The sequence below is a fragment of the Heloderma suspectum genome, chromosome 6, assembly GCF_057233095.1.
Source record: "Heloderma suspectum isolate Gila_16-S chromosome 6, 16-S_ref, whole genome shotgun sequence".
NCBI lineage: Eukaryota > Metazoa > Chordata > Lepidosauria > Squamata > Helodermatidae > Heloderma > Heloderma suspectum.
In genome coordinates, this window is record NC_139463.1 from 56,375,413 (window position 1) to 56,398,951 (window position 23,539).

A 23,539-nucleotide genomic window follows, 5' to 3' on the forward strand; every position below is an offset into this window, starting at 1 on the left:
ACCCAGAAGAGGACTACATTAGCCTTGCATCTAAAAGCCAACAAAGGAGGAGTGAGACACAATCCGTTTGGCTGCGATGTTACCGTGCATGAACGCTCACGCCCAGAAGCACAGAACACGAATGGGTGACGTGCTGGCTTCAGGCAGAGGATGATTTGATAAGACGAGCCAGGGCAAAGGTGTTCCATGAATGACACTCCAAGTTAATTTTTTTTTTTGCATTGAACCTATATTTATCCAGCCAAAGGGCAACAGAGGAGAAACTCTTTTCAGCTGGTCAGAAGAAAAAGACAACAACAAGGCGTTTGGTGCATTGTAATATTTAATCCAGAAGTTCGTTTCCAACCCCATTCTTTGGCCATCAGAATCAGTACAAGACTATGCGTTCCTCAACTTAACACTACATGCCACGTTTCAAACCTGTTTTTCTACAGTGCAGCCGGCAAGGATCCAGACATTATTGCTTAGGTGAATTGAGATTCCATGTAGGGAATCAACTGTGCTACACCCTCTGTGCAACGGGGATATCAAGTGTGTGTGTGTGTGTACTTGTAACCAGTCTCCCTTCCTCAGTTTGCCTAAGTTGGGAAAGATGGTAGTGGGACAGGAGTTTGTTTTAGGATTAGTTTGAAGTCACTGTGGACAAATGGGTTGCTGCAGAAAACTGCCCAACTCAAAACAGAAATAGGCAAAACGGCTTAGGAAGCAGCTAAGCAGGCAACAAAGCCAACCTGTTGCTCTCAACCCAGAAGAGAAAAGCAGTCGGATGCATTAGGAGGGTCATCCCTGTCCAAGAGGAGACCTGCCTTTCCACACAATGCAGTTCTGATCCTATATCCTTCCATCCACACCTTTTGTTCCCAGCTTGGCGTCTCCCTGCTAATATTGGAGAAGTGTGATCAGACCACCACTGTATCTTCACATTTATAGGGGTTGCCCAATATGACTTGTTAACAGCATCTGGTCACCTGGTTGCCCTGTCTATGCCCACCTCAATCCCCACCCCCCAAATTTAATGAACTCCAGCAAGGATTGCCGTTTAAAAACAACCACCATCACCAAGTGTTCTTTGCAGACAATACGAGAAACAAACACCATGGCCCTCCACACACTGGAATACATTCTGGTTAGCTCCAATGCACTCTGAATAAAGCCTCTCGATCTTTCATTTTATCATTATGTATAAAGGAGAAGTTGAAAAAATTACATTCCATGGAGCTCCTATGCTGGCAGGGCCCCAACTTCTGCTGAAGTCTAGCTTCCATGCTAGATGCACTGCTCATGAGTTCAGATGCACTGCTCAGATGCACTGCTCATGAGGTCATAAGTATGAAGTGTTCTGGCCTAGGCAAGCTAGCTAATGGTCTCAACTCTGCCACCCGAAAACTATGGATACATTCCCTCAGATGGACTGAATGTCTCCGTGGAGTATGCCAAGCATCCTTAGAATGTATTCAACAAGACCATGGCTGAACTCCCAGACACTAGTGTGTGCTTAGTCAGGCTTGAGATGGCTCCAAGCAAGTAGGGGAAACGTGGACACTCTCCATTCCATGGTAGCTGGAGAACAGTGTATGTACACAGCGCTCCCTTTCCAGTGCAAGAATATCGACACCATTCCGAACCACTTCTCTCCATTTTTGGTCGATCCAGCCATTTTTCTATGTTACTTTGGAAAATTGGTGGCGTGGTTCAAAAAACAAGAGAAGCGGAAACATGGTCACTTTTGTCCTCCTGCTTGTAGGAGCTATTCTCAACACATGTGCAATGGCAATCTACTCATAGCCCCGGCTCTGAAAATTACATGGTGAATGATGCCAATGCAACGTTCCTACGCTTAGGTGCTCAAGGGATCACTTCCATATGTGAGCCTGTGCACCCACAATGTTGCATCAGATTTCCACTATCGTGGTTTAGTGCCCCACAATTAGCTTTCAAATTTGCCTTGCTTCCTCCTCCCCCATAGATGCCACCTAGTGGCACAGACTTTTGAAGAAGTTCCAACTCCATGTTCTGCTTTTCTAGCCCTACAAGCAATCATTCCACAGTGAAGCTAGGGGCTGTTCAGACATGCATATACATCACTTGCGATTTCACTGCACTCAATTACTGAATGTGTGAACTGACTCCATTGAAAAGCATTGCAGTGAAGGTGGTATGAAAGTTCTGTTGGAGGTGATACGAAAGTTGATCTCCAACCACCCATTCACACTTGCAAGTCATCACTTAGTGTTACAGCATGTGTGAATCAGGCCAAAGTAGTGGCCTTTCCTCTGTGGTTCTTTGAAAAATGCAAAAAGCATTGTAGGATACGCTCCAGGAATGCAAGCGAACTGTGGGTGGAGAGGGTCTCTGCGCAAATGCACCACCATAAAGAACTCTGCATGTGCATGAGCAATGCATACATGGAACTGGCTCCGAGTCAGAGCCTCTGACCCTGCCTTTAAGGAAAGGAGGGCGGCCACAACACACGGGGCGCACAGGGCTCTGACTTGGAACTCGCTTGTCTAAAAATCTTCTTGAGCATCTGAAGATGGCAGTGCTTCAATGTACATGATGGTGAAAATATTACTTTGTTAGACATCAGGGTAAGAAATTACTATTTCTACTGAAGCATATGACTACACTAAAGTTGGACCCACAAAGAGGTTAATTTAACACGCACACCCCATGCCCGTGAGATTCACTGGCTAGACTCTAGAGCAGGGAAGGAGAACGAGCGACCCTTCGGATGTTATCAGATTATAGCTCCCATCATCCCTCACAACTGGCTATGCTGGCTAGGGATGACGGGAGTTTAGTCCAACAACACCCAGAGGGCCAAGCACATGTAGCCCACCCGTTCTAGAGCGCTGGACTTGGACAAGGAGACTCAGGCTCACAGGCCCCCTTTGCTGTGGATGTGCTCTTGGTGTAAAAAGCTCACACTCCTTTTTGTTGTCTTGCAGGTCAAAGGATGGCAACTTTAAACTGTTTTGCACTCTGAAACGGCTATGGAAAGACTAGTAACAGCATTCTGATTTCAACTGTCATAAACTGTAGCTGAACATTTTCATGAATTTTGAAACGGGGAAGATGCCGATTCAAATGTGAAAGCACTTTTTTCAAATTCACCAGTGAATTATGCTTAAGAGCTTAATAACATCTTTTCCTAGCTCTCTTTGGGGTAGTTTAATGGATCAAACCCAAGGAAGGGGTTTTGATCCATGCTTTGGTTTCCTGAAGAAAAGAAATACCTATCGCTAAGCTACTGTTCGGTAGGGTTGTGTAAAATACATTCTAACTGTGTTTCAAGGATTGCCATGCACCTTTTGTTACATCATTCGCCCATCCACAAAATCAGAATTTTTTCTGAATTTGCGCATTTGCGCAAATGTGCACATATGAAAATGCACAAATCCCCCCAAAAGCACATTCCACACTTTAGCCTATGGGGGAAATGTGTATTTTTTGGCTGGGTTTTTTATTTTGCATACTTTTCTATGATGAAATCTCCGCTACATTCGGTAAAGTTAGAGAACTGGTCTGCAAGTCTATGGAATCCACCTGATGGGAAAAGCCGATCCACTGAGGAATTCATGGGTTGGATTCATTAAAATCCAAACTCATTTGTTCTGTTGCAGATTTCTCCACCATCCCTACTTTTAGGATCAGGCCATTTTGTAAGAACTAAGGGAAAGCTCCCTCTCAGGCCTGATGGGGACTACAAGTAAAGTGCTTACCTATGTAAATGATCCATACTCGTCCATCATGTTTGAAAGCACTGGCATGCGCACTGGGTTATTTGCATGTAGTATGAGGATAACAATGATCAGTGGCCTATGCCACTGATTACTGATGCACTTTGTGCAAATGGCCCAGCACACATGGCAAATGCATTTAATGCATGACATGTTTACATAGGCAAATGCTTTATCCGTGGCCTGTGCCATGTATAAGCTGGGAGGGTGCTAATGTGCCCATGTCCTGTTTGTAGGCTTCTCATAGACATCTGGTTGGGCACTGTGGGAAATGCTGGATAGGCAGGTAGTTGGTCTGATCTAGCATGACTCTTCTTATGGCCTCAGATATATGTTCCCTTCTTAAACATCCAATCCAGTGAGGAAAATACCAGCTTAGCCATGCTGCTGCAGCTGCCCAGGCAATAATGCTGCAAAATAACTCTTCAGGGGATGGGACTGAAGCTTTGCCTTGTTGTTACTGTCATTTTACAAAAGTACACTTACAGATGACAAGTAGCTGAAAGCATGCTGGGACAGTGAGGAAAGATGGGGTGATCAGGTCTCTGAACTCCTCCTGCGAGCAATGCAGCATCATTCCCAGCTCAGTTCAAAAATGCATCTGGCTGAGGAAGGTCCCTGAGAAATAGTCCATGCTGCTGTCAGACATCTGGCAGGTGAGCTACCACACGTGTGGGGGGGGGGAATAGAGATCAACGAATATCCCAAGAGACAGGAACTGAGACAGCATCTTACATCAAAGGATGGGGGGAGGGAAAACATTCACGAAACTATTGGTCTCCCAGGAGCGAACTGTTGAACAGGCTCCATGTTGAGGTTCCTTAGTACATGACCACACAGAATTGTCCTGCCCCTTTTCCTTTTTGACAGGGGGCTGTATGAACCCTGAGCATCAGCCACATACACATACATAGAGAGTGCCCTGAAGGTTTGAAACTAACACACAGACAGATGGACACAACACATCTATGTGGCTGCCTCAGCCAGAGAACGGCTCCGTATTTCCACGTGTGGTATGCATGCGACACAGAATTATTAGGGAATCTCTGAAGGTGGGGAGGAGAAGGAGCATTATGCCAAGGGACAGAGAGCCCTGTAGGGTAAGGCTAGCTGATATCAACCAGCATCTGTAGCCATAGAAGCATGACCCAAATATAAGAAAAAGGGTGTGAACTACAGCTGTGGAAATCTCCCTCATTCTTTTGTCACAGAGCTGTCAGCAACGACCTTTAAAAAAAAACTGCAGAGGATGCAATGGAAAACAAAATCAGACTGGAGCGAATTTCCAGTCCCAACTCTATACAAGCAGGAGCACTGGGGAAGTGGTACTCAAGCCAATCCTCCCCAACCTTCTTCTGTCCCGAATCCACAGCCATCCTCGATCCCTCTAGAAGACTGCATGGTATAGTGATTAGCCAGGTGCTCAGGGATGGGCTGGGCTGGAGGAAGGCAGGGCTACCCGAGCCTTGCCATTGACGCCGCATTATTCTTTTCCATCTCGCTTTGCACTCCCGTTCTGAGTTCAGATTTCTGTTAGAGCGTCAGCAGGCACCAGCCCTCGCTTCTTGCCACTCGTCACCTTGATGAAACCCTCGGTCTCCTTGGTCTTCCCCACTCCAACACAGATCTGGGAGAAACCGAAGATGAAAAACCAAACGTTACCAAAAGGATTCAAACAGAAAAATGAAAACTGTAGTCACGGTGTAAGCTGCAGAACGCGGCCCAAACAGCAGTCCCTTCTTAATGAATATGTAGTGCAGGTACTGCTCTGGGAGGAGTATTACGAATATCTAAGGTATATCAATACCTTAAATAAATGAAAACACCCAAAGTCTCAGCTTCTCGGAGCGTGGGAGAGAGGGCTGGAGCCCCGATCTCTTGGCTCATCTCCCGTATTCCTGGAACGCCTGCCTTTAGACCAGCCCTGCAGCCAGGCAGGATTCAGGGATGGAGGGAGGCATGGCAGATCTTCTTAAGACCACTCTCATTTAGTTTTCATTAAGATTGTCTGTTGTGTTGCTAAGCAGGCTACTTTGGGGCTCTCTCTTTCAGTTTGGGGCACAGTCAGACCACTTTATTTCTTGGGCATCTGCCCAGCCAGTCTGCTTTTGGCCTCCGTTCGGGGCAAACACAGACCATTTTATTACATTTTGTAAACCGCCCAGAAAGCCTTGGCTAACAGGCAGTATGGAAATGTAATAAATCACCATGGGCCTTCCCAGCGGCTGCTCCCAGGCTGTGGAACTCCCCACAAGGGAGGCCAGGCTCATTCCCTCTCTGCTGCCCTTCTGCCAGCAGGCAAATACCGCTTTATTCGGGAAGGCCTTCTGCCTGCAAGTGAGCCTGCTGGGTTGGGCAAAGTTTTTATTTTTTAAATTCCACAGTTGTTGTGTTTTTACTGTATTGCAATGCATTGTTTGAATCAATTTTCATGGTGCCTGTGAGCTGCCTCGAGTGCCATTTCCTGGTGGAAAGGCAGGGTCCAAATCAAATCAAATCCATCCATCCATCATCAGCCATTCTTGCCATCACCTCAGCCACCTCCCCCGCAGGCACACCTCCCCGCACTCCTCTGTCTGGGACAGAGCAGTCATTCTAATTAGGAAGACTAGGTGGAGTTTCTATTTTACACATTATTTAGTTCACATTGTACTTCATTAAGTAAATCAATATTTTAATTTTTCCCCATTTGAATTTTCTGTCAGGCTCAGGGTTGCCCTGCAGCTCTTCCAGCTCAGTGTACATTATCGTCACACAATTCTGGGGCAGTGCCAGTCCATGACACTCTGCCTAGGGGTGCAATCCTATGGGGATAGACGTCCACCTCCACACTCGGGAGCTGACACCGGTCCAAGGCAGGGCGGCCAGAGCACAGAGGGAATCCCCTCACTTGTCCTCCAGCCTCCCTGCATTTTTGCTTTTGTTGTTCAGTCGTTCAGTCGTGTCCGACTCTTCGTGACCCCGTGGACCATAGCACGCCAGGCCTTCCTGTCCTGCGCTCTCTCCCAGAGTGTGCTCAAGTTCATATTCATTGCATCGGTGATGCTAACTAGCCATCTCATCCTCTGCCGTCCCCTTCTCCTTTTGCCTTCAGTCTTTCCCAGCATCAGGGTCTTTTCCAGAGAGTTTTCTCTTCGCATTAGGTGGCCAAAATAGTTGAGCTTCAGCTTCAGTATCTGTCCTTCCAATGAGCACTCAGGGTTGATTTCCTTTAGGATGGACTGATCTGGCCTCCTTTGCAGTCCAGGGGACTCGTAAGAGTCTTCTCCAGCACCACAGTTTGAAAGCATCAATTCTTCAGCACTCAGCCTTCCTTATAGTCCAGCTCTCACAGCCATACGTTACTACTGGGAAAACCATAGCTTTGATTAGATGGACCTTTGTCAGCAAGGTGATGTCTCTGCTTCTTACTATGCTGTCTAGGTTTGCCATAGCTTTCCTCCCAAGGAGCAAGCGTCTTTTAATTTCATGGCTACAGTCACCGTCTGCGGTGATCTTGGAGCCCAAGAAAGTAAAGTCTGTCACTGCTTCCATTTCTTCCCCTTCTATATGCCAGGAAGTGATGGGGCCAGATGCCATGATCTTCGTTTTTTTAATGTTGAGTTTCAAACCAGCTTTTGCACTCTCCTCTTTCACCCTCAACAAGAGGCTCTTGAGATCCTCTTCACTTTCTGCCATTAGGGTGGTATCGTCTGTGTATCGGAGGTTGTTGATAATTCTCCCAGCAATCTTCATTCCGACCTGTGATTCATCCAACCCAGCGTTTCTCATGATGTACTCTGCATATAAGTTAAATAAGCAGGGCGACAATATGCAGCCTTGTCGTACTCCTTTCCCAATTTTGAACCACTCGGTTGTTCCATGTCCGGTTCTTACTGTTGCTTCTTGACCCTCGTACAGGTTTCTCAGGAGACAGGTAAGGTGGTCTGGTACTCCCATCACTTTTAAGAATTTGCCAGAGTTTGTTGTGATCCACACAATCAAAGGCTTTAGCGTAGTCAATGAAGCAGAAATAGACGTTTTTCTGGAATTCTCTTGCTTTCTCCATGATCCAGCGAATGTTGGCGATTTGATCTCTAGTTCCTCTGCCTCTTCGAAACCCAGCTTGTACTTCCGGCAGTTCTCGGTTCGCATACTGCTGAAGCCTAGCTTGTAGGATTTTGAGCATCACCTTGCTGGCATGTGAAATGAGTGCAATTGTGCGGTAGTATGAACACTCTTTGGCGTTGCCCTTCTTTGGAAATGGAATGTAAACTGACCTTTTCCAGTCTTGTGGCCATTGTTGAGTGTTCCAAATTTGTTGGCATATTGAGTGCAGCACTTTAACAGCATCATCTTTTAGGATTTTAAATAGCTCAGTTGGAATACTGTCATCTCCGCTAGCTTTGTTGTTACTAATGCTTCCTAAGGCCCACTTGACTTCACTCTCGAGGATGTCCGGCTCAAGTTCAGTGGCCACACTATCATGGCTATCAGGGACATTCAGATCTTTCCTGTATAGTTCTTCTGTGTATTCTTGCCACCTCTTCTTAATCTCATCTGCTTGTTAGGTCCCTGCCTTCTTTGTCCTTTATCATGCCCATCTTTGCACAAAACATTCCCGTGATATCTCCGATTTTCTTGAAGAGATCTCTAGTCTTTCCCATTCTGTTGTTTTCCTCGATTTCTTTGCATTGTTCATTTAAGAAGGCCTTCTTGTCTCTCCTTGCTATTCTCTGGAACTCTGCATTCAGTTGGATATATCTTCCCCTTTCTCCCTTGCTTTTCGCTTCCCTTCTTTCCTCAGCTACTTGTAAAGCCTCATCAGACAGTCACTTGGCTTTCTTGCATTTCTTTTTCTTTGGGATGGATTTCGTCGCTGCCTCCTGAACAATGTTACGGACCTCCGTCCATAGTTCCTCAGGCACTCTGTCTATCAGGTCTAATCCCTGAAATCTATTCCTCACCTCCACTGTATATTCATAAAGGATATGATTTAGGTCATACCTGAATGGTTTAGTGGTTTTCCCTACATTCTTCAATTTCAGCCGAAATTTTGCAACAAGAAGCTCATGATCTGAGCCACAGTCAGCTCCAGGTCTTGTTTTAACTGACTGTATAGAGCTTCTCCATCTTTGGCTGCAAAGGACATAATCAATCTGATTTCGATATTGACCATCTGGTGATGTCCATGTGTAGAGTCGTCTCTTGTGCTGTTGGAAAAGAGCGTTTGCTATGATCAGCGTGTTCTCTTGGCAAAACTCTATTAGCTTTTGTCCTGCTTCGTTTTGTACACCAAGGCCATGCCTGCCTGTTATCCCGGTGATTTCTTGACTTCCTACTTTAGCATTCCAATCCCCTATGATGAAGAGGACATCTTTTTTTGGTGTTAGTTCTAGAAGGTGTTGTAGGTCTTCATAGAACCGATCAACCTCAGCTTCTTCGGCATCAGTGGTTGGGGCATAGACTTAAATTACTGTGATGTTGAATGGTTTGCCTTGGATTCGTACTGAGATCATTCTATCGTTTTTAAGATTGTACCCCAGTACTGCTTTTCCCACCCTTTTGTTGACTATGAGTGCTACTCCACTTCTTCTAAGGGATTCTTGCCCACAGTAGTAGATATGATGGTCACCTGAGTTAAATTCACCCATGCCTGTCCATTTTAGTTCGCTGATTCCCAAGATGTCGATGTTCAATCTTGCCATCTCATGTTTGACCACCTCCAGCTTACCTTGATTCATTGATCTGACATTCCAGGTTCCTAAACAATATTGTTCTTTACAGCATCGGACTTTCTTTTCACCACCAGACCAGACACATCCGCAGCTGAGTGTCCTTTTGGCTTTGGCCCAGCCGCTTCACTCTTTCTGGCGCTACTTGGAAATACCCTCTGCTCTTCCCCAGTAGTATATTGGATACCTTCCGACCTGAGGGGCTCATCTTCTGGCGTCATATCTTTTAGCCTTGTGATACGTTCCATGGGGTTTTCTTGGCAAGAATACTGGAGTGGGTTGCCATTTCCTTCTCCAGTGGACCACATTTTGTCAGAACTCTCTGCCGTGACATGTCTGTCTTGGGTGGCCCTGCACGGCATAGCTTATGGCTTCACTGAGTTACGCAAGCCCTTTCGCCACAACAAGGCAGTGATCCATGAAGGGGACATTTTTGCTAGACACGCCATTTCACATGTGTGGCCAGGGATGTCGGAGCTGGAGAGGGGGAGGCCAAACAGCACGCAGAAAGCCTTGTAAAGAGGCTTCCGCGGTCTCCTCCCAGTCCTGCCTCGGGACCGCCCCCTTTCTGCCCTCTCCACACTCCATTTCCAAGCACGGAGGCAGGCGAGAACCGCACCCCATACAAGGAGGCGGAGGACAGCAGTCTCTGTGATCCGAGCTTGGAGCCCTGGCCCTCTGGACACTGCTGGGAGGCCGTGGGATTGCTCTCTAGGCCGGTTCCTTTGAGCTCTGTGCAGCTTTCCCAGGTTGGGGCTCCATGACATTCACACAGGTTGGGGGAACTCGTCTTTCTAGGCAGCTTGATCAGTGGAAATAATATTTTAAAATGCCTGCTTCTCGTCTGCGTTTCCCTCGTGTGTCTCAGATGATCTCCCAGTTTGGGGCCCATCATAGCCACAGTTCTTGGGCGGTGCCAGTCAGTGCTCAGCTGGTTTACTGGGCTCTCTGCCTCGCTCTGTCCAGGGGGTAGGGCTGGCCCTGCGCTCCAGGGATGCATCCAGGCTTCTTCTCCGTGCCCGCTCCACCCCACCCCCACCCCCTTGGGCCCTCCTCCAGGCTGGTCTCAGAATGTGCTGGCTCTCATTTCTTCTGTAATTTCTGACTAGCCACCCTCTTCTCACACGCCTGAGATTAGTGCAGCTTTGTTTGCTTGAGACGTCTTATTAAGATGCAGCAAACCAATTCTGTCGGCTGGCTCCCGGCCCACCGGGAGTGGATGCTGGCACGTCAAGCAGGCAGAGCAAGCCGCTCCGAGGAGATCGTGAGCAGCTCTTTGTCCGTTCAAGAGGGGAGGGAATATGGGACGCACAGGAGTGTTTGCTCAAGGGACAAGCACTGAGGGCGCTCACTCCTGTCGGGAACGTATCTGTCAGGCACACTGAACCCCCTTCAGCTGGAGGGCCGGGTTCCATTCCAGAGACCACACCCCAGTGGGGGACAAGGCCGAAGGCAAAGGGGGCCAAGCCATCATACCCCCAATATTTTAGACTCTCAGGTCCAGGGTCCAACCATGGCCCCCCAGGGTTCACCAGGGAGCCCCGCCCCTCCTCCTGGCCCCATGACCTTTCCCCCAGCCACCACGTGTGCAGGGGCTCCTGGCTCTGTGGCAGTTCCCCCCACCTCCATCTTACAAGGCTGAAATGCTTAGCATAGTTACTGGCAGTCAAGAGCTTTAAGCGGAAATATGCCAACGTTTAGGCCACGCCCTTCTTGCCTCTGGCCCCGCCCACCCCTGGAATGTGGCCCCTGAGAGCTTCTCTGAGATGGAATCCGGCTCTTGAGCTGAAAGAGGTTCTGCACCCCTGCCCTAGAATACGCTGCTGAAATGAAGGGAGCTGCGTGCATGCGTGCAAAACCAGGTGTGGATTTTTTTGCGTGGAAGGATTGTGACCCCCATTCAGTTCTGGGACTCAGAACACATTCCTGGGCTCAGAACGCTTCAATGCAAAGTGCGCGTCTTTTGCCCCAGGCTCCAGGGATCTAGTAAAAGGAAACGTAGATCCTGAAAGGGTGAAGCCTGCCCGCTTCCGCTGTTGCGCCACAAAGTACCCCTCTGATTACTCCACTTCGAGCATTATTAACTCCTGTAAGGGAGCATAGAGGTAGCTAATGCCTCTGTATGAACACTGATAGTACACAATCGGCTCGCCATTTGGAATTGCGTCCTCCCTGAAAGTGCATTTATTTACTGACTGACTGGTTTCTATACCGCCAACTAGCCGAAGCTCTCTGGGCGGTTCACACATGTGGCCAACGAAGCATAACAAGGTGCCCTTGGCGTCATTCCATCACCAGTGAAGCCACTGGGCGGTGCAGGGATCTGTACAGCCCTGAGGGGCCTTGAGCCAGCAGCCGGCCTCCGGCCCCTCGCCTCCTGAGCCACCAGCGCGCCGCCCATCAGCAAGCCCGGTGCGCAGCGAATGAAGGGCAGCCGCCAGGCACCAGTTCCAGCTTGAATACAGTCAGCTGATCCCACAGCCGGGACATGTCAGCTGCCCTCACAGACCAATGGGGACATGCCAGACTGCATAAAGCCCTCGCGTACGGACATGCTCCTCAGTCTGCACAACTTGCCTCACGGCGTCGCCACAGAGACTCCCCCTTCCCTGCCTGCCTCCTCCAGAACCAGCCTCCAGCCTAGCTGTCCTCTGCCTTTGGCCTCCTGATCTTTGCCTGCCTGCCTCCTCAGGAACCTGCGCACCAACCTAGCTTTGACTGCATCCTCTGGCCCTCTTGATCTTCATTTACTTGTGCCAGATCTGGAAGCTTCTCACACACGGTGGCCTGTCTTGGAGCTTGGCCAAGGCCTGACAGGATTGCGTTCCCTGATCTGTCCTTCCGCCTGATAATAATAATCCTAATGGTCTAATGCAAACTCTGGCCAAGTCCCTTCCCATGCCACTCACATCCCGGTGGGGACGTGAGCGGCCTGGGAAAGAGGCACCTGACTCGGCCAAGGTGTCCTGCAAGCCCTGCCCAGGCCGCTTTCTCCATTCAGAGAGAGGCATGGCACTCCCCAGCTCTCCCTGCACGGAGGGGGGAAAGTGGGTGGGGCGGCACCCAATGGTGTCATGGGAGGAGGGGCTTTGGGGCCGGCCCCCAGCCCCCTTGACTTCATCCAGTCTGCTGGGCTTGGTCCAGTGCTGGGGGCAGTCCAGCCCTTGGCCCAAGAGGCTGCCCTGCCTCGGTCTAGATGAGCGCTTCCCAAAATTATGATGCCGAGGCACATTTTTTGCTGACTTGGAACTGGACGCACAGTTCATTCTTACTTCGGAAAAATGCACTTCTAGAGGTGAGTAAGACCACAGTGAGCCCTGTTGTCCTGGGTGTAGTTTTACATGGCCCGTGGCTTAATTTCAACAGCCCTCTACAAGCAACCACGTCTGCCCTCTGGCAAGAGCGATCCGTTTCTCCCCAGGCAGCCTGCTGGGTGGGGAGGAAGAGAGCAGGGAGAGAGATAGAAAAGGGGGTGGCAGAAAGAAAAGGGGGTGGCCCTGGCCACTGCGAACATGCAGCCCCCAACACGGCCCTCTCCCAAGGGAACACAGCCCTCCATGGCAAAAAGGTGTCCTGAGAGAGGAAGAGCTCCCCCCCACACACACTTATGGGAAAGTCACTGCTTTGGGTATCCCGCCTCTGAGGGCAGGTTATTCTGCAGAGAACAGGCACTGGAAAGACGGGGCATCACAGCCTCGCTGGAAAGAGCCAAGGCCAGAGCGGCTGACTTGTGCCGAGAACCACCCGCAGCCTCCCCCGTGGGCGGCCCCTCGGCTTCGCTGGATCCCTCCCTCCTGGCGCACGCATCATTCTCGCACGGCCTGCCGTTCAGAATCATGACCACCTCCCCTTTCAAAGCCAGCTAAGTGATGTCGTATCGTTGTTTGCTGTGGCGTTCAATTGCCCCAGTGCCTGACGCAATTCCCTACACAGACAGGGGATGCGACAGCCTCGCTGTTCTCCGCCGACGGCAGCCCAGGCAACCGGCCCTGCTGCTCTGTTAACGACAACGCAGCCTCAGAGGAGGCAGAGCACACCTGCCTCTGCAGCCAGGAGGGCGCAAAACGCGCCGTTTGGAAATGGAAGGTGGGATTCTGAGAGATGGCTCCACCGCGAGCCCGGAAAACAGGTGAGATGTTGGCGACACTGCATTTCTCTGCAATCCAGTGAGAGAGAAGAGTCATGAGCCTCTGATCTTGCGAGGAATCATGGATATTCTCTCAGCATTTCAACCTCTATATGTGTATACAAGCGAGAAAATTAAAATCAAGGATGGAGTTGTTATCCCAGCAGGGCTGACCATGGAAACAGGCCAGTTCCCAAGCAAATTTGGTCAGACTAACTGGCCTTTGCAGGGAGAACATCACATGCAGCGTGACCCTTACTTCACAAGCCCTATGCAGGCACTTGTCTGCTCGGATACAGGGGGACACAGGTGTGCAGGCAAGCCCCAGCCCCACCGGCCCTGCGTGCTCAGCTTCCAGCCAGACCTTTGCACATCGGGCAGGAAGGTCTGTATTTGTATTTAATTCATTTGTTATTGTGACATTTTAACAAATTATTTTTTAAAGAAATAAGAGGAAAAAGAGGAAAAAATAGGTCTGTATAGTGCTCTGTAAGCATGTTCAGCTGAACGCACTTACAGACTCTGTGTTTCTGATCATGGAACCTCTGTAAGCGTGTGCGGCTCAATGCACTTACGGAGTCCTATATAGACCTTTGCTCAACATGAAAGGTCTGACTGACAGCCAGGTGCCTGGGGACGTTGGGGGTGGGGCGTATGTATGCACCCACACACCCCTACACCCCTTTGCCCTACATGCAAGCAGGCAAAGGCCTGTATAGGGCTCATGCAGAGCAACGGATGCTTAAGATTGCAAACATGTGATCCGTGGGAGTTTTCTTCAAAACAGCAAGGACTAGTAACTTGCTTTTTAATAGCAACACTTAAGATTTTCAGATGACTAATGCATGAATTCCTTATGGGTAAAGAAGTCCTGGACGGCAGGGGTAAGGAAAACTTTTTATGCTGAGGGCTGCACTCCCTTGGGAGTAATCTGTTGAGGGGCCTTTTCTCTCTTTCTGACACCCCCTCCCCTCCACCAAGCAGCTGCTGGAGAAGGGATAGATCACTTTTGCCAGAGGTCTGAACTGACGGCTTGCAGAGGGCTTTTGTTCTCTGATGTTTGCTCCCACCTGGTTTTCCTTAAGGCTTAACTGCCCCTGTTCCTTGTTGCCAAAGAAAGTCTTGCAGCATCTCCAGACTGTTTCACCTGGACGAACCCGCTGCACAAAATTGGCTGGGAAGAAGCCCACGCGGTCACTCATCTTCCCCTAGGATACAAAATAAAAATGTGAGCTCTTTCCACTGGCAAGGCTACGTAGAAGTCTGAATATGAAAGTATTTCTACTACCACATTTTTAAGTCCTGTCTCTCCTGTCAAGAGGGATAGGAACTTGCCCTTTTAAATTAAAATTATAAATGCAAAACTGCAGTAATCAGGATTCTAACCAAGATCCAAAGACAGCAAAATTATCCCTCAAGGATTGCCGTTCACCCACCTCTGCTTTACAACAAATACCTATGCACAACATAGTTATACCTTCAGTGATAATCTTTAGGTGGACAGTAAAGACCATTTTAGTTTTGCCAGGCTTTTAATGAGTTTTAATTGCATGTTAACTTTGTTGGCTGTTGCTTTTTTACTTTATTTTTATAGTAGTTTTACTGCTTTCATTTTTATTGCATTCAGATTGTGTTTGGGGGACGCTTAATGAATCTGAAAAGTAGTATATAAGCATCTTTATAGATCAGGGGTGGGGAACTGTTCTGGTCCCAAGGGCCAGATTGTATTCTGACTCCCCCCATGGTGGCTGGATGACATCAGGAATGATCATGCTGGGTCTTTCTCTGCATGGAGAAAGGGACCCCAATGATGTCGGGGAGTGGGCTTTGTGTGGAAGGGGTCTTCAGGAGGGAGGGACCTACAGCTCCTATGATCCTTTACCATTGGCTATGATGGTTTGGGCTGATGGGAGTTGTAGGCCAAATTCAACCCTGGAAAGCCATAAGTTGCCCAACCCTGCTCTAGAGCAAGGATATATTTAAGTTTTTACATAACTAGATTCCAGAGATCTGGATGCATTAAGGGCTTCACCGCACAAGGCTGAAATCCTGCATCCTTACTGGGGCTTCTACTTCCAGACTCTTTTTGCGGGAGTAAGATCAGCTCCTTTACACAGGCTGACACGTGGTGTTTTATTTCTCAGCAAGTTCTATATGTTTCATTTCACAGCCACTAGATGGCACCGCTGTTATAGTGCCATTATGGCAGTGCACAGCAAGTAAAACGCTTCATCACGCTTCCTAGAGAAAAATAGGACTTTCCCCATGGCAAGACAAAGGTAATGAACCGTAGGAGGAGCCCTGGAGGTTGACAATGTCGTGTAAAGGCTCCACAAACTTCCGTGAGTAACCAATCTTGATTGCATGATATAAGCCCATGTGGAGAAGTCTTAAAAAGAAAGCACATGGGCCTTGTGCAGATTTATTTATTAAATTTATTAAGAGCCCATCTGGCTGGTCACCCAGCCACTCCGGGCGATGTACAACAATAAAACAGTTTAAAACAATAAAATCCTACATTAAAAACATCATATTTCTAAAAATACCCTAACCCACCCCAGTTGCCTGCCTGAACAGCCACGTTTTTAATGCATGGCGGAAGCTCATTAAAGAGAGATTGATAATGGCATTCTCGAGGGGTGGGAAATCTGATTCCTTGGTGGTCCCATGATGTTTTTTGTTTTTGTTGCAATTCTCTGCTCACGTATACTCAATTTCTGAAAGTGAGAAAAATGTGGAATTATGTGTTCTTTCTTTTCAAAATGATACTTTTCTTCTTTTAAAATTTCCTTTTATTTTGATACTTAATAAAAATATTTTTTTTAAATCCCTCAAAAAGGAGAAAATCAATCTGGCCTGCAAGCCATAGTAGACTTCTCTTGGATATGTGCAGACTGCTCATAGTTAATTCAGGGTTACTTCCACATGCTCAGAGGCACATTCTCCTTTATAATTATTTCAGGGCTGAAGCATGTAGCCCCAAACAGATTTGGATGCTTCCTCCTGTTTTACCCCTTACTCTCACCACTGCAGTAACACTTCCCTTTCTAACACCGCTTGGCATCAACGGGCAAGAACAGTGTCAGAAAATGTTTACAGTTTGAGACGACCTACTACGAGCTTACGCTGGGGGGTTGAATAATCACAGGGAAAGCAGCAGTGATGGAAGGGCAGGGGTTGATACAGTAACAGAGTGCAAGACTCCATCCTCTGACTTTTTATGAGTCTCTTTGGGCAGCCAGAAAGCTCTGGAAGTGCGAAAGATGCTCTTGGAACCTGTCATGTTGCTATGGCAACAGGAACAAGGAACCAGATGTGTGTCTGGCTGGCTCAGAGGCCAAAGCCTTTCCCTGAGAGCCTATAAAGAGTGTGCCCATGTGTGAGTGGGGGGAGGAGGGAGGGGGGATCCATGAATGCGAGAGAGAGAGCAAGAGTGCATATATGCCCAAGTACTGGGCAAGGTAATGGCGTCTGTGTGTGTCTGCGCACATGTGTGTGTAATGGAACTGCCAAACTCTGAGTGTACAGGAACACACAAAGAACCTGCCATGCAAGACATGCATGTTTGGGACTGAACATGTCCAGAAAGTGAAAAGGGGTATGGTGAGAAGACATACACTCACCAGGGAGGCAAAGCAGATAGAGGTGATTTATTTGGACACAGGAGATGCAGGTTCACATCCTTGTGATCTGCTGTGGAGTTCACCCTCTGCCTCTCAGAAATGGTACTTACTTCAAATATGTATCTACTGCTTTTCAATAACAGCAGTCTCTCAAAGCAATTTACACAGTAAAATTGGGCAACAGGTAAAACATCTCAGTTTTGCTCACCTTCCACCAGTCCTCATTGGAATCATCCAAGAGCATGATTCGATCTCCAGGCCTGAAGGGACAGAGGAAGTCTGGGTTACCTCTGTTCGCAAGTGCCACTTTGGGACTCAGGGGGTGGAGGAGAGAATGGTAGAAGGGGCACAATGTATGAATGAAAACATCCTCGTGCCACCCCAGGGCCCACCAGCAGTGGGCATCCACTCCAACTCCCATCACCTGTATCCTTAGCATTTATACAGAACCTTTTCCTAAGCACTCAGCACCCTTCATTTACATTATCTTAATAATCCTTACAACCACCACGGGAACTTGCCCAATATTCATTGTTATTCCCAAACTGTGGGGGCGGGGGGTGGGGGCTGAGGGACAGGGGTTTCCTTAAGGCCAGCCAGCATACGCTCATGGCTAGTTTGCTGACACATGGCCCGCGGACTCACCAGTTCGTATCCTGAACCAATGGGGTGGCAAAAGGGGCAAGGGAAACACTTACTTCAGGGGTAGGTCATTGTTCTCCTGAGGCAGAAACTTGTAGAGAGCTACGTATGAGTACATGGGCGAGATCTCCTTGCGTGCACAGCCCCGCGCTGACTGCAGGAGTAGGGAAGAGCCAGCAAGAAAAGCAGAGCTTAGAAATCTTGTCCCAAGCCCTGGACATTTTTGCACATAAGGCTGCCAACTTTTTTTTTTTAAACCCGGCAGCACAATCTTGTATGTGTCTACTCAAAGGTAAGTTTCCTTGAATTCAATGCGACTTACCGTTGAGTAGACACATATAGGATTGTGCTAAAATGCATTTATAATCAAGATAGACAAACATGTGGGACTGTGCCCAACTCTGTACCAGAAAAGGACAATCTCTGTAACACTTCTAATGCATTTCATATGTTTTGCAAAACGTGGTTGAGCCAAATGAGAAAAAAGATCTCACTACTTTGCAGAATTGGCCAGTTTTCACACAAGGGCTGGGTTAGAAAGGAACCATCAAAAGAAAATGACATATGGTGGGTGGAATGGCGTAGGAGGCAGCAGGGAACTGAAGTTGATATGTGTATGAAGCAGGGCTGTACCAAACTGACAAAGAACATTTCTCAGCCATTTCTCCCAGCTTGAAATCAGTTGTTTTGTTTTGGGTATATCTGGGAGGGGATGAGGCAAAAATTGCAGCAGCTGCAATTTTATTTTCCCCAGAAAGCCATGTTCTGAGGTGCTTTTTGAATTTTGGAAATTCAAGATGGCTACCGACATAAAAAATATGTCTGCCTCCTATACAGGGGGCTGCCATTATACTGGACAGCTGTTCAATATCTACACGTACATTCACAGAGCGGGTGGATGGTTCCCGTGGCAGCACATTTTATTTAAAAGGTGCTGCTCTATTAAATACCTCTCCAAAGAAAGGGCAGTGATAGAAACAGGCTTGGTAAACATAAAAGGTCACAGTGTGCTGTTCCATGCAACCCTGTTTTAAAACCTGAGCTACTAGGAAGAATGTTTTTTGCATTTGGATTTTTTAAAAATAAGAATGTCTTGCATAAAACCCAAAGATACTTTATTCAAAAGGAGATCCAAAGATTTAAATGATTTCCCATGCTTTTTTTTAAAAGGGGCAGGGGGATTTTAGGGAATGAGGGGACAACAGTGCAATCCAATGCATGTCTAGGCAGAAGCCCCAGTGAGTTCACTGGGACTAACTCCCAAGTAAAAGTGCTGAAGAACCAGTTAAATGATTTGAAGAAACAAAAGTTGGGGTGGAGCCATTTCACAAAACGGTTTCTCCTCGAATTACTGGATCCATTTCATTAAATTCTGCTTGAATTACTATTTCTCCCCAGCCTTAGTATGAAGTGGGTGTGTTTTCTACCTGCTGTCCTGGGCTCTTTTCCTCCAAGGTGGTGCCCCCACCCTCTGGTGGCACTGGGAACACTGAAACAACCAACAGAAAGCATATCAAGCTTCACAGGTCATCCAGGAGTGTACACAACAGTGCCAGTACACGGAGTCTTCCTCTCTTGGGGAAGGCTGCACTACAGACACCGGAATTTGCAATGGGTTCACTACCAACCCAATGTTGCATGGCCTGACATCTGGATCCTGTAGCTCCCTTCCCTTTTTTTCTCCTCCATGGCACATGTGAAAGAAATCACAGGAATCCACAGAAATGAATGTAGGAATCCAGGATTTCAGCATGCATAGCTGTAGTTCAGCAGCAGTGAATCTCTCCCCTCCCTCCCTCTCTCCCTCCCTCTCTCTCTCTCTCACACACACACACAAACACACACACACGCAGACAGACACACACAGAACAAAAGTTAGCAGCAAAAACAAGAGGTCATATTCTTTCTGACTCAGATGTAATTATATGTGAAACAGTTAATCTTTATGTTGTTTGAGTTTTTAAACATTTAATAGCCTAATATGTCTCCATTTAAGTAAATGGTGCAATTGAACACTAGATTGGGCTTGGAGAAGGAAAAGTGTAAGTACATTCATCTTCGCTTCAACCTGAGAGGTATTTTGTATGGGGATTTTGGGGTGAGATTCTAAACTGGCCTCAGCCTCACCTCTAACCTGCAACATTAGCAGCAGACTACATTGAAGGGCTGCCGGACACCTTTCTTTTTTAGCCACAGCACCCCAAATTGCAGTATAAGGGTAACAAATAGGATTTCCTCTGGAATTGGCATTGACACGGCAATGTTTTGAGCCTGCAATCCTATCCCCACTGACCTGGGAGTAAGCCCCCTTGAACTCAATGGGACTTACTTCTGAGCAGACATGTATTGTCTTGCTAGAATACCCATTATCTTAGTCCACCGCCAAAAAGTAGTACTTTTATTTGAAAATCTGACTGCTTAACTAACACAAATCTCACAACTATTGTGTGGAGTATACATTAAGTTTTACTTAGCCAAAAGTGTAACTGGGAAACTAGAGAGTTTGTATTACTCGTGTAGTGCCAAAAAGCAGATACGGCTTCTCAGGTCCATGTTCAGCTTTCTTCTTTTAAAAAGTTGTTCCAATCAACAAGATTAATGAGGCTGTTTGTTTTGTTTTCTGCTATTATTCTTTGTATGTCACTGTTTTATTCTGCTTGCTGCTTTTTATACTTTGCTGTTTTGATTTTATTTGATTTTATTTTTTCCCCTGTTTCTATTGTTGTTAGCCACTCTGGATTTTTTTATAGAAAAAAACAAAGATAACATAATAAAAGTAATTTATATGAATTAGTTTTAAATTTTCCAGTGAACCAGGTAAGTTAACGAGCCCATTTTTGTCCCTCCTCCCAATAGAGAACATGTGGAAAACTCTTCAGCCATTACATAGACAACTTAAAACAGAAAGCGTTTTGCTCTTCCACTTGTAGAACATCCAGAAGCCACTTTGAATTTCAGTCCCCATAACGCACCTTCTATTTTAACTTGTATAGCAAGAGCAACACGATTTTAGCCAATTGATACAGTTTAAGTAATGTCATATTGTCTCTCACACTGGCGTGAACATTTTCATATCCAGTCAAGTAAGATCCACTGCCCAAAAGCTTATGCCACAATAAATCTTAGTCTTGTAAAGGTAAGTCTTTAAGAGTGTCATGAGCTGAGTTTTACAGTGCTCATTGCACGGTGCATTTTCAAGTCTCCACTAAACAACATTGGCCATTATGAGCAGGCATGGGGAAATTCATAAACACGACTATGTCGTAAGACAGAGTAAGATGTACTACGTCTTATGAAGGAGCAAACTCAACAAGGGCCTGCTATTCGCAGTAGAAATCCTATGTTTCTTATGATATATAGTTCTGCCCTGAGACATCTCATTTATTTTTTTAAACTGAGAATATGATATACAGGATTGTGCTGTAAATGTTTAACTAAAGCAAACATACACACATCAATAAGCGCTAAGTTAAAGAGGGCAAGAACTGTTGTGCTGACTGTATCCTTTTATTCTTGGTGGGCGCATTACTGCCCAATCACAGCTACATGCATCTGATGAAGCCGACAGTGTCCATGAAAGCTTATGCTGGAATATATGCATGTGTTAAATCTTTAAGGTGCCACAAGACTCTTGGCTGAATTACTTTTATCTGCGTGATCAGGCCCCTGCTCACCATTATCGACCTGGGCTTCCTCTGCTGGCTGCCCACCACCGTCTGTTTCCTCAGCCACATCATCTTTCTCATTCTAGGAGACACAGAGACACACCCAAGAGGGAGAAGAGTCAAGCAGGAGTTCAGTTTACATCTCCGAGTCCCAGTTTAAATGGTGCCTTAGTGGTGTTTGCGCTATGACTCCAATGGTTGGCCTTGCTCTGCCCATGTGGTTCAGGTGACCTGCTTAGCTGGGAACTACAGCTGCCCAGTCCAGAAACTGTGGCTGGAAACCCAGGTTGGCATCAGGGGTCACCGTTTGGGGCACTTGCCAAGGCCCACAAACCAATGACCAATTCCTAGAGCCCCTTGGCCTTACTTTTCCTCTTCCTCTCTGTCACTGCCTGTTTCTCAGTCCCCTCTAAGGCAGTAAGAAGTGACAAAAGCAAGGAGAAGAAGCCACCGCCTCCCCTTGCCTCTCTGAAGGGAAGAGGAGATGGGCCAGCTCAGGGAGGTGCCGTCTGAGAGCATCATACCCAAGGGCCCTCCAAAACCTGGAGCTGGCAGTGCTTGGAATCATGCAAGATGGCCAAGCTGTGTCGGCAAAAGGATTTCCATACAACCATACCAAAATGGGACGGTGGCTCACACACCTGCTTTTCGAGAAGGGCTCTTGTCCAACCTCCCTGCCCACAAGGCACCCAAGTGAAATCTGGGTAAAATGGTGTGCATTGGGCCCACTCCATCAGTGTGGCTGGACCAACTGCCACTTGGTTCTTCCCCTCCCGGAACGGTCTCTATTAACAGCTTTTGCACCTGGATTCATCTGTAACTTTATGTAAGAATTAGTACCAGAATTCGCTTGTTTTCCTCTCCCCTCACCTGTCCATCCCTTTTGCCTTTTATATTGTGTCCATTAGACTGTAACCCTGTGGGTAGGGACTGCACTGTTTTTGTTTTGTTTTTATGTGTATGCAGTGCATACATTTTAGGCACTTATTATTATTAATAATGCAATGGTAGAACAAAGGTGACTTTTGATCTGGGTAACACACACATCCCATTTCCAGGAGCGGAGCAGGGGTCATCATAAAGGGGTAAGATCAGAAGCTGCCTTCCACCAAAATAAAAAAAGAATTGTTCAGAAAAAGATATAACATACATTCCATAAAATTGTGTTTAAAAGACTCATTGGGAGAGCAGAATAATTAAAATGGATTGCATTTCCCCTTTCTACCCCCTCCAATCATGTTAATTACTGGGCTTTGGCAATTTCCAATTACAAATTCTTAAGCAGAATTGGGAGATTTTCCAGCAGGCACGAATACGCGAGCTCCGGCTCATCATGAAATACAGCTTGATACAATTCTGTGAATTGCTTTCTTGCCCTCTCCCTGGCTTCCACCTGAGGGGCCAGCCATGTAATGCACTCCACAGGAGCCTCCTCCCCACTTCCGCCAGATTCTTCTTCAGTGTCCTGTTGAGGCCACCGAAATGCAAACTGCACATTGAGGGACCATACCAGACTCTTGGTGGGGGACTCCGAAGTGCTGCTGAAACTGGAGCGATTCATGTAGGCCAGCGAAGTGCCATAGCGCAAAGTCTCGTAGATGGGATCCACCTTTCCACTGGGGCCTGCTGGTGAAGGGAAGACCACGTCAGAGCGGCTCCTCAAATGTGAGCTTGCAACATCAGAAGCTGCCTTAGACCGACCGGGTCAGTCTAGTCCACTGTGGTCTATCCTGCCTGGCAGCAGCTGTCCAGGTGAGAGAAGCATCTTTCCCATCACCTGCTGCTACCTGGTCCCTTTCACTGGAGATGTGGGAGATGTTCTGCATGCAAAGCATGCACACTCCCACTGAGTAAGTAAACCCACCTTAAGCAAAGGGTTCAGGATAGATTAAAACCTCTCCCTCTTCTCTCTCACACAGCACAATTTCTAGAACGGAAAGCTGCAGGGTGCGGACCTGTCCACAAGCTAGATTCTCCCAGACGTGCCCTCCCTAATCCCAAATAGACACAGATTAGATGGTCCTCAACT

General features: G+C 47.3%; 1 protein-coding gene across 1 annotated transcript in view; it reads right to left on the reverse strand.

Annotated features, from left to right (window-relative positions):
- Positions 1 to 306: 306 nt before the first annotated feature.
- Positions 307 to 23,539, reverse strand: part of STAC2 (SH3 and cysteine rich domain 2) — a 51,888-nt gene continuing 28,655 nt past the window's right edge. Inside the window, exons 5-11 of the mRNA XM_084804494.1 lie at positions 23,021 to 23,136; positions 21,520 to 21,592; positions 19,273 to 19,334; positions 17,902 to 17,999; positions 17,412 to 17,463; positions 14,651 to 14,788; positions 307 to 5,367 (exon numbers count right to left, since the gene is read on the reverse strand). Of these exons, the coding sequence (XP_084660620.1) occupies positions 5,263 to 5,367; positions 14,651 to 14,788; positions 17,412 to 17,463; positions 17,902 to 17,999; positions 19,273 to 19,334; positions 21,520 to 21,592; positions 23,021 to 23,136 (644 nt within the window). The 3' untranslated portion in view covers positions 307 to 5,262. The remainder of the gene's footprint in view (positions 5,368 to 14,650; positions 14,789 to 17,411; positions 17,464 to 17,901; positions 18,000 to 19,272; positions 19,335 to 21,519; positions 21,593 to 23,020; positions 23,137 to 23,539) is intronic.